The sequence below is a fragment of the Triticum dicoccoides genome, chromosome 3B (assembly GCF_002162155.2).
Source record: "Triticum dicoccoides isolate Atlit2015 ecotype Zavitan chromosome 3B, WEW_v2.0, whole genome shotgun sequence".
Classification (NCBI taxonomy): Eukaryota; Viridiplantae; Streptophyta; class Magnoliopsida; order Poales; family Poaceae; genus Triticum; species Triticum dicoccoides.
In genome coordinates, this window is record NC_041385.1 from 783,986,755 (window position 1) to 783,998,312 (window position 11,558).

At 43.5% G+C, this 11,558-nt stretch overlaps 1 protein-coding gene across 1 annotated transcript; it reads left to right on the plus strand.

Annotated features, from left to right (window-relative positions):
• The first annotated feature begins 4,934 nt into the window (after positions 1 to 4,934).
• On the plus strand, positions 4,935 to 6,209 carry LOC119282222 (salicylate carboxymethyltransferase-like). Its single transcript, XM_037562529.1, has 3 exons — positions 4,935 to 5,079; positions 5,241 to 5,627; positions 5,708 to 6,209. The coding sequence occupies exons 1-3, from the start codon at positions 5,005 to 5,007 to the stop codon at positions 5,891 to 5,893; spliced, it is 648 nt and encodes a 215-aa protein (XP_037418426.1). The 5' UTR covers positions 4,935 to 5,004; the 3' UTR covers positions 5,894 to 6,209.
• Positions 6,210 to 11,558: the final 5,349 nt, after the last annotated feature.

An 11,558-nucleotide genomic window follows, 5' to 3' on the forward strand; every position in this document is an offset into this window, starting at 1 on the left:
TCTTCTGTTACCTGGTACATACAAGGGAGAAACTGATGAAATTAACCCCAGTCTGTAAAGAAAGAGATCAGATCAGAACTGTAGTCTGTATTATCAAACACGCATAGACACATAATTTCTCTATCCAATATAAGGCTATTCTCTTTTGTTGTCTGAATCTAATATTTGACAGTCTGAATATGATAGCTCGCTTCTGAATTTTATGCTTGTACGTGGGTCCACGTCGGCTGATTGTGCAGGCTTTGAAAGATTAGTGGTTACCCGCATCCAGTCTTGACATTCTAGGCCAATGCTCCTCGTGTTGCTGGTTTGTAAAAACTGGCATTCTTGGATGGCTTCCCTGGGTTAACTGGTGGTCGTCAGAGTGTGACAGACTAATTGAGCACATACAGGTTGGTTCTTCTTTTTGTGTTTTGCAAATCCTGGACTCAGTTGTTTGTCTATAACGACAAAGGGTGTTAGTATCAGTTTACTACTCCCTCCGATCCATATTAATTGTCGCTGATTTAGTCCAAAGTTGTACTAAATCAGCAACAATTAGTATGGATCGGAGGGAGTACTTTATTTGTTTGATGGCAATATCGAAAATTACTTCTCCACTCTATAAGAGCGATGGTTTTAGTATGAACTGGACTGCATGGACCCGAAGTTAGAAATATGAATCCAGTGGTTGAGTGCAAATTACTCCGTTCATTTTCTTCGCTGTTCCGCTGTCCACATGCCTTTGCGTGAGATGGAAGGTACATCCTCTGAGTTCATATTTCCATCCAGAAGTGTTTGACAGTTATGTTTTGTTTCATATCAACCATAATAGTAGTAGCCTCGGAAGTGGTACTAGGCGATATTTCTGCAATCTTGCCACTAGGAGACTTTGACGTGTGTTTGCCCAGTTTAGTAGTGCATGAACATTGTGTTTTTCTCTCCAGTTTGTAGGTTTGTTGGCTGATCTCTACTGGTTTTGTATGTCTGATGACTTGCTCCTTTTCGCCATGGTATTGTCTTTTACTCCCTCCGTCCCATAATGTAAGACGTTTTTTGGCACACTAGCACTAGTAGAAAAGGGGACAATGGTCCAGGCCGGGTCAGTCCATTAGTCCCGGTTCAATCCAGAACCGGGACCAATGGGGGCATTGGACCCGGTTCGTGAGCCCGGGGGCTGGCCGGGCCACGTGGGCCATTGGTCCCGGTTCGACTGGACCTATTGGTCCCGGTTGGTGGGATGAACCGGGACCAATGGGCCTCGCTCCTGGCCCACCACCATTGGTCCCGGTTGGTGGCGTGAACCGGGACCAAAGGCTGCCCTTTAGTCCCGGTTCATGGCACGAACCGGGACCAATTAGTTGCCTATATATACCCCTCGCCCGCGAGCAGAGCACTCCCAGTGCTCTGTTTTTCGTGGCCGGCGAGGGGAGAGCTTTGTGGTGCTCTAGCTCACCTCCTATGCACACGAGGTGTTCGATGGAATGCCCGAGCCACACTACTTAAGCTTTCTCCTCTCCAAGCTCGATCTCCAAGCTCCATTTTCCTCAATATTTGTCTAGGTTTAGCGGTCCGTCATGTCCCGTCCCCGTCTTCACCGCCGTCGATCGCCCGCGCCGATCTCGTCGCCGGCACCACCGTGGTGAGCCTCTTGTTCTTATCTTCTTTCTGAAAGGAAAAAAATTCTTACTTGTATGTTTATATAGATACTTGTATAATGTTCTTAGTTTTATTATTGCATCTTATATAGTGCGATGGTTTTGGTATCCGCCCCCGTCGGCCCTCGTCCTGTCTATGATTCGGATGTGGTATATATTATCTTTTCATAACTATTGGTTCATTTATTGTTTATGACAATTATGCCGACCAACGTGACATAGATTTTATTTATCTAGGAGGTTGTTGAACCGGAAATTTCAACCGACCCTATTGTCGAGAGGTTAAATTTAGTTGAAGAAGAAAACAATTTGTTGAAGAAAAAAATTGGAAAAATTGAGGAGGAGAAGATGACATTGGAGTTGCATGTTGCGGATGTCGTCGATGATCACAAGATCAAGATGGATGCAATGCGCTTGAAGATTAGAAAGATTAGAAAATATGCCATTCATACCGAGGCTTGGTATCATTATGCCGTTGGATCAATTGTTACATTGGTTGCGATTATGATCGCATTTGTTTTCGCATTAAAATGTTTTACATTGTTTCAGTGTATGGTTTAATTAATTTAGATACTCTGCAGAGCTTTATGTTGTTAGATGAGAACTATGTATGTACTTTGGTTTTAATGTGATGATGAACTTCTATTAATTTGGTCACTTAATTATCTATTCATGATGTTCTGTAATGATTTTTGACACACTTAATTATATATAATGCACGCAGACACACCGGCAATGGATGTTCTGTAATGATCTGTTGTGTGTTCCATTTGATGAGTTCTTCGCGTTTTTCAATCAAAAGGCCCTCGATAAATTAATGGTCTTTTGCTACTGCCTGTAAGTACTATTTCTGTCATTAAGTCTCTATATATAGCTCAGCTCTTTCATTGCATGTATTTATAATTAATTATCCTCAATATATTATGCAGATTGAAAATCGTCGAGTGCAAAAACAAGAAATTTATGATATTGGGTTTCATTAACACAAATATCATAGATGTATTTCTGGTTGAAAAGAACGTCAAAGAGGCCGAGGACAACTTGCTACGATCGTTGATCAAAAATCAAAAGAAAGATACCATACTCGTTCCTTACAACGGCAAGTGAGTGTTACTGTCGTGTGCATATTCGGTTTCCCTTATTACTCGAGCGAGGTTATAGTAATGTAATTGCTAAGTTATGCATGCGTGCGCAGGTACCACTATATTCTTCTGAAGATTAAGCTTGAGCGGGGACTAGTAACCGTCTTAGACTCAAGACGAAAGATCCTCAAACCTATGCGGACATGATTGAAATGCTCAGCAAGTAAGTTCAATCGATCATTATCGCACCATATCGGCAACTTTTTGTTCATTTCCCGATAGCTCAAGTTATAATAATTATTTTCTTTGTCTTGCAGGGTTTGGAAACAGTTCACCGCAGAAGCTCCGGGACTGCCGAAGGAGCTGCGATATATATACCCGAAAGTAAGTACTACTGGGCTAGCTAGTTGCGCGCATCTCCCGTTGATTCTATAGCTATACTTTCATCAATGCCATTTATAATGCTTCATTATCAGTTTGATTGACCTCTATTTCTTGTAAAGTGTTTGTGGCAGGAGGAAGGGAATGATTTCTGTGGATACTACGTGTGCGAGTTCATCCACACCGCGACTTTGAAAAACAAGCGGGGCTACTCTAAAAGACAATATGAAATGCGTAAGCAATAATATTCACAATTTCATTTTATTACACCATCATTTCTGTTCAGTTTCATTCATATATGTATTAATTAACCCTCTTCTTCAAATTAGACGTGGCAGATGCAGAATGAACTCCTAAAACCAGATCGCATGAAAGCAATTCAAGAGGAATTGGCGGGATTCTTTCTTGACCAAGTCATCAGTAAAGCCGGAGAATACCATGTGGAAATTGATTTCAAATGCTAGGGGTTTGTAATTAAGAGATCTTAGACATATTGTACCTGTATGTAGCCAGTAGCGTCGGATACATGATACGAAAACTTGTTGTTCGACCAATCTCTCGGAGAAGGAGAGGTCGATCGATCACTTCTCTCAGTAGGCATGACGAACTTCTGTACTGAATGGTTCTCTCGATCACTTATGTATATATAGTACGTAGCGTCGACCAAGCACGGACATAAGAGAGGACACTCTCTCTATTAATTAGCTAGCTAATACAATATATGAAACACCTAAATTAACCCCCCAAAACACCCAACCCCCCTCCTTTCAAAAAAAAAACAAAAACCCCAGCCACTAGAATGCTGACGCGTGGACGCCTTTTGGTCCCGGTTGGAGCCACCAACCGGGACCACCAACCAGGACCAAAGGCCCCCTGACTGGGCTCGGCACACAGGGCCACGTGGAGGCACATTGGTCCCGGTTCGTGTTTGAACCGGGATTAATGGGTGGAGGTATTAGTAACGACCCATTAGTCCCGGTTCATGAACCGGGACTAAAGGCCCTTACGAACCGAGACTATTAGGTGTTTTTCTACTAGTGTAGTGCCAAAAAACGTCTTACACTATGGGACGGAGGGAGTAATATTTATTTAACAGAGCTCATGGTTCTCGTGTTGATTATACTCCTGGTTAGAATATTTAAGTATATAAATGTTGTTTGGTCAGCATTGTAAGGTGATTAAAGTTAGTTCAGACCCTGACTACATGGAAGACCAAAACTTCCATTGAGTAGAAAGTTGACCAAAACTTTGGTAACCAAATAATGGCCGAAAACGAAAGCTCTATAGTTAATTCCAACTAATGCCATCTCTGTACAACGTCACACTTAAGATTTATCCACCTGCACCATTCCCCCGGTTAGTATTTGAAGATCATCACATGGTAGTTCATTATTTCTCTGCTTGATGTATTTGTGTTATCTATGCAGTGTGCACTTGCTTATGTTCATCAAGCATCGTATGGAAGCATTTAGCATTAACAAAAAAAACTCCACTGTGCAACCACTGTAGGAAAAATATTTTATACCACTCTCAATAGTACTGTAATAAACTTTCAGTTTTTTTTCTACCAGCTTCAGGAAAAATGTGTCTGCTGTTCTAAAATGTCTAAAATGTTTTCTTTGACCTTGAATTCCATGTTGAATAGCCAACTCAATGTAATCAAATTAAAATAACAAGTCTGCTGATCTAATACAACCACTACCAGTGACGGGTTGTTAAACTATTGTCATATCCTTATCTGTAGTTGACTTTGACTTAAGCTTTGAATCAGTGGCTATTGATAAGCAGCCATCCCCAGTTAGCAGAGGAAAATAAGAACTGAGGTTCAAGTACATCATTAGCAGTGGCCTCCTAATCTGCTTCTATCAGGTTTTCTGGAGATTTGCCTCACTCTAACCAAAGCCATGGCCTCCAAACAGATGGTTCATATGAACCAAGGACAAGGGGAAAGAAGTTACGCTCGCAACTCCGGTATTCAGGTATCCTATTCTTTGACACTTGGCTTCTCAAAACTGTCCTCCAGGGAATTCATAATATGACTATATATCTGAAATTCAAAAGAAAAAATGAGGAAGCTAAAAAGCATGCTATTTAGCTGAAGACTACTAGATTTTCTGAAGACAGTTCAAATTGACTGCAGAACGCTCAGCAGAACAGGATGAAGCTGCTGATAGAAAGAGCCATCATAGACTTCAGCAGCAGCACCTTGTTACCTGACAAGATGGTGATCGCGGACTTGGGCTGTTCCTCTGGCCCAAACGCGCTGGCACTGGTGTCGGTCGCTGTCGAGGCGATTCATGTTTACTGTCTTCAGTTCCAGCAGGCACCACCAGAACTGTGTGTGTTCCTCAACGACCTGCCTGACAACGACTTCAACACGGTGGTGAAGAGCCTCGTCACACTCCGTCGAATCAACGACCCTGTGGTCGTGACGGGTGTCGCACCGGGATCCTTTTATGAGAGGCTCTTCACTAGTAGCTCCGTGCATCTTGTGTGCTCGTCCAGTAGCCTGCACTGGTTCTCCAAGGTATGAGTGTGACACTGCTTGATGGATCGATCCATTGCATTAACTTGCCAATTTTCTAATCAAAACCTTTATCTTCACAGGCTCCTGAAGTTCTAACAAGGAACCAGATCCCGGCTTACTACATCAATGTGCATGCTAGGCGTGAAAAGCTCCCTATGGTCCTTGAAGCCTATGCACAGCAGTTCAGGAAGGATTTCAGACATTTTCTGGAACTGAGAGCCAAAGAATTAGTCCCAGGAGGCCAGATGGTTGTTTTCATTAGATGACGAGTGCATTCTGATGGCGTCACGCCCTTTCTGATGACGAGGCATTCTGGAATCGCCCTTTCCATTAGTCCCGGGCATTCCGATGACTTTTTAAGCGACCTAGACAGTGCACTCGTCACCCCAAGCTGGATCGCCAACCAGATAAGAGCCGTGTACGAACAGATAGTTGTGCAACATTTTGGGGATGTGATGGACGAATTCGTGAGGATCGCGGAGCGGCGCTGGAGCCTGGACGGAAGCTTGCTGCAGGAAGAGCATGCTGGATTAGCTATGCTGACTCTGTCGATCGCCAAGGCATGATAGAATGATGGATTGATGATCATGGCCGGCGGTGTGACTGCTTGGTTTCTCAAAGGTACGCCATATTTGAATGAGACTGAGCCGTTGATTTCTTCAAGGCAATGATGTCAACAGTTTCCTTTGGTCTTGTTACTCAGGATGGTGAGTTGGTGGCTGGTTTACAAGGCAACAACATGTTCACACTTCATTAATCGATTTACATATTGGAGTGGGTTCTCTTGTGTCATACTATGTGATTGCTTCTCTTCTAGTATGTTTATAAATTCTATACTTCTGTATTATTCTGTCATTCGAATAGACTGTTTTATATATTGTAAAAATGCGTGACTCATTTATCCAAGTACATGTTCACGCTACAGCCTTATTCTAGCTCTCAGTTATCGCTCCAGCTCATTTTTTCATTGTCTTAACTCTTTAAGTGTTCTTTACACATTTGACCATAACTCAGGCCCGTGGCTCGCTTCGGTACAACCCTCCTAAACACATCAATGGAGGACCTTCATAAGAAAGGGTAGGATAATCTTTTCTTAACTTTTTTGAGTGGTTGATTTTTTTAAATACGTCAACCATCCACCGAAGTGTATACACCGTACGCCTACTGGGCCGGCCCATTAGTGACCGATGTAGAGAGTGCGGCCGTTTATGGGAGGTAAAAATTCACAAAGTAAGTACATGCACATTCTAGGAATCGAACCATGTACCTCTTGCACGTGAGGGTGAGTGGGTCACCGGCTGGGATGATTAGTGTCTGAAACATTTGAAGCGTTCAAACTTAAGAATTACGTTGTCCGGATTTATTGTGCCTACAACAGACTCCACAGTATTGCCAAAACAAAGGCACATCAGGGCCGATTTTTTATTTTGAATCTGCCCAATTAGTGAGCAGGATTAAATGGTTTTAACAACCGTAAATTAATTGCCAAACGTCCTTGCATCCATCAACGCTCCCACATGCATTGCTGCACCACACGCATATATTGGCTGCATGGCGCATGGGCCATCTCCCAATCAGACCGCAACTTTCTCTTAACTGCTTGAAATTAATTTTCATCGATTAACAAACTGGCTATTAAGTCAGGCGTAGGGAATAGCAACCAGCCTTACAAAAGTGGACTCCCTCTAGCCTAGAAATCCCGGACATAGCTAACACCAACGTAGAATCTGGACACATTTTCAATTTTTTCGAACATTTGTTGGAAATTCTGAATAAAATTTTAAAAATCAAATAATGTTTGAAAATCCAACAATTTTGTAAACAACTCACATTTTGAAAACATCATTGTTCTAAAAAAGCATTAACATTTTTTAAAAATTTTGAACAATATTTTCTAAAAGCATGAACAATTTGAAAATTTTAAAGAGAAATGTTAGTTCAACTTGAAAACTTTTCTTGTTGAACAATTTTTTTAATACAACTTGAACACTTTTCTTTTTGGCTTATGCGGCAAATGTAAGTGCCTACCATTGTGCCTACCATTGTGTGTGTGCCTTCTATTGTGTGTGTGCCTTCTATCGCAGTGTACTCCTGCAAGATGATGGGTTCTAAGTGACAGATTGTATGCGTATTTATAGTGCTTGCGACCATATTGGTGGCGTTGGACTTGTTGACAATGTCAAGTGGATGCTTAAATATTTGAGTTAATTATCCTTTTGCCCTCAGTGGTGTCCATCTGCTCAGTTTTGCCATCAGATGCAAATGCTCAGTTTTGCCCCTAGTCCGTGCGCACCGACTCGTTCTGTGAACTCTGGTGTCTCCGTTAGGTCAACGTTTTGACTCGGCCCTTACAGGTGGGACCAGGCGGCAGAGACGACCAATTTTATTCAGACCGTTGCACGCGTGGCTTGCGGACCCAGCAGAGAGCCGTTGAGCATAGAGCCGTTGAGCATAGAGCCATTGCGGGTGTGCTATATAAGCGGGCGACAGCGGCGGTGACCACGGCAACAGAGAGCATGATGCTGACCACGGCGAGAGAGCGAGAGCACGGCGGTGGGAAGCTAGCCGTGGAGGGCGCGGCGGTGGGAAGCTAGCTGTGGAGGGCGCGACGGCGTTGAGATCCCGTTCAGCTCCGACCTCCATGTCTTCCGCAAGCTCCCGCGCCACCTCGCGGATGCAGAGCCGGGCGCGTGTGGAGATGCCTGTCTTCGTCTGTCCACGGTGCCGGGCGAGCGTTGATCGGAGGGTTTCTCACACACCGAGGAACCAGAATCGTCCGTTCTACGTGTGCAGCGAGAATGGGGTAAGAATCGGGGCAATTGCACCATTTTCGTGGTCGGGATCTTTGAGCAATGGGTTGATCTATTCCGTGTTCACGCAGGTGACATGCTTCTTTCTTTGGGTCGATGCTCTGGCCAAGACTCTGATAAATGAACTGCAAGAAGAGCATGAAGAATGGTTGTGCATGCTGCCCCGAACCGCGGTGGCCGCATCACGAGCTCCGGAAGAAGAGATGAAGGGCGAAGCACGCACTGACAGAGAGCTAGCTATTGAGCTTAGGATGTTGAAGAAGAAGGTTAGGAAGCTTGAAGATCAAGCACTACCAATACCCATTTGCAAATACTTTTGGGCATTTGTAGGTATGGTAATCGCACTGGTTGTAATGTTGAAAATGTATGGAAAGGCATGAATTATGGAGGAATTTGTAATCTTGAAATTGTATGAGAAATTCACCTAGTTTAAATGTTGGTCAAAGTTGTTTAAATGTTGAGAAAAAAGAGAAGAAGTGACCAACATTTAAATATGTTGAAAAAAAGGAGAAGAAATGAGGAATTCAGAAACATTTGATCAATGAAATGCAGCTAATGAATTATTCCAGAGCCAAAAAATTAAGGTTAGAATTTTTTTGGAGTTGTTAAATATTTAATAGCAATTTAAGTAATCCAATTCAAATACACCGTGATTTAAATCAAAGACGAAAATTTCATGGAAAATATGCCTCAGCTTTGGTAGAGGTTTACACCTAGTGCCAAAATAAATGAACATTTTTTAAGGACATTACATTGAGTAAAAACTAATTTGTCTAAAAAATGAAGGGTGAAAAATGCACGAAAAATTGGTGCGGTTGGGGACTCGAACCCAGGACCGCATGGGTTTGTGGTGTTTAGGGCTAAGCTGGTAACCGCTAGGACAGATGGCAAGAGTTTGACATGGGTAGGGAAGGAAGGTATACATAGTGAGACTGTGAAATTTGTCAAAAAAAAAGTGAGACCGTGAATGTTTGCACACGCGTGAGAGTGGTTTTCCTTTGTTTTGCACTAAAATTTTGGAGGGTTGGAAGGTTGAAAACGTATGTTTGCACTGCCACGTGGTTTTGGTTAGAGTGGCACGTGGTTTAGGGTTAGAGTGGCACTTGGTTTAGGATTTAAATGGAATAAATTTGCATGTTAGTTCATGACTTATTTTTTTTTGAATGAAACGAAGGGCTTCTCACCCCTCCTGATTTTCATTAATGAAAACCACAAGTTCTCGAACTTCATGACTTGGTTTAGGGAAGAAATTATATGTTTGGGCACGAACATTTTTTAACACACATAATAAACCCTAATAAATAACTTAGATAAGATGCAACCCTTACAATAATAAGTTCATGGATAGTTCATGGACACATGATGAAACATGACACGACACGACACGACATAGAAAAGCAATAAATAAAAAACGAAACAATCTTCATCTTGACCTCCTCCTTCCACTTTGGCCGCGTGTGCCCCTTCAACACCGTCTTCATCTTCACACCTCCTCCTCCTCATCATAGGGAAGGGAGTGCATCCCAGATGGAGTGGGGAAGATGCTCTCGTAGTTGGTGTAGATGTTGTAGACGGTGAAGAAGATGGCCTCGCAGCCGCACCAAAAGACTTGGCCGAGGAGCTCGCGCGCGTCAAACGGGTTGGTGAAGGTGACCGTGAGCAGTAGGAGGACGCCGCCGCGATCACGAACCTCGTTTAGGGTGAACATCCTCGGCGAGCCCCGTGGGAGGTGGGCATAGCCGGCTCTGTGGAAGGCGCGGGTGAGTTCGACGGAACCCCTCCACCTTGAAATAGCCCACACATGGAGCTCCCTCTCCACGAGCACGCCCGGTGGGTAGCGCAGCTCTGGCACGACAGGCGGACGGCTGAAGGTTGGCCCGTTGAACTGCATGGTCTCGCTTGGGGAGGGCTCGGTCGATTGGGTGTTTGAAGTTGGAGAGAATGGATCGGATCTGGCTTATGGGTGGGAGAGGAAGATAGGCACCCCATTTATAGGCCTGTGAGTGGGAGAGGAAGAGAGAAAGGATGAGAACGGTGCGTGTGTGAATCCGAACGCGTGTGTGTATCCGTACGCGTGTGTGTATCCGTTACGTTTTGCACTCTTAAATTTTTGCACAAAAACGATGCATAGGGCGCGTGCGTGCATTTGAATCATTGCATAGCTCTTTGACTGGATGGTGCATCTGACTCGCTGCCCTGAACCACCTAGCTGGCCTCGCTAGCCTAGCGCGCCTCGCTCGCCTCACTCGCATGCATGCACGTCGCAGCCTCCCGCGCATGCAAACCCACGTCGCCGCCTCCCATGCATGCAAGGCCTGGAAAGGCTGAGACGGGCTATTTACTGCGGTTAGGCCCAGACAAGGAGACGGCCCAACGGTCCATCCAGCGCGCCCTATATTTGTTTAAAAAAAGAATCTCCGAGCCAATCAGATTGCATCTCACGGATCGCCCCCCTCCTCCCCGCAGATTCCTTCTAGAAGGGTCAGATTGACGACCCTTGTTCAGCGCTATGGTTAGATGAATGGTCCTGGTTCAGCGCTAGGGTTAGCGGGGTTTGGAAGGGGTTTGGAGCAGTCAAAGCTATGTTTGACCAGATTTCAAATGAGCACAATAAATTAAATAAAAATCAGAAAAATAAAAAACCTGCGCACATAGTCTTCTTATGTCATATACTAATGATTTAAGTTGATAAACAAGGTTTACATACATTTAAATGATAAGTTCATGTGTATTGTGTGATATCTCGAGTATCTCAAACTCTCTTGTATGAAGTGAAGAGAAGTGTTTTTGGGAAATAAACATGAAAATTTCAAAAAACTCACCACAGCTTCATTTTAGAGTGACTAAGAAGGATCCAGGCTTAGTTTTTCATTTTGATGTTTTACACTTGTTTAAATCTTGGTCAAAGTTAAGTTTGACCAGAATTCAAATGAGCAAAACAAATTTAAAAAAAAAATCAAAAAATGGAAAAACCAGCGCACATAGCCCGTATATATAGAATATAGAGAATATATGTTTAGGAAAGTTATTTGGCTGATTTAGACAAGGTCAAAAAAAAACTTGCTTAGAAATGAGGCCGTTTACCCTACCTTTGGACCCCTGATTTTAGCATATTTTTCAT

Coding starts and splice junctions, on each gene's coding strand:
- LOC119282222 (XM_037562529.1), top strand. CDS start 5,005: ATGGCCTCCAAACAGATGGTTCATATGAACCAAGGACAAGGGGAAAGA. Junction 5,080..5,240: donor CTCGCAACTCCGGTATTCAG/GTATCCTATTCT, acceptor AATTGACTGCAG/AACGCTCAGCAGAACAGGAT. Junction 5,628..5,707: donor GCCTGCACTGGTTCTCCAAG/GTATGAGTGTGA, acceptor TTATCTTCACAG/GCTCCTGAAGTTCTAACAAG.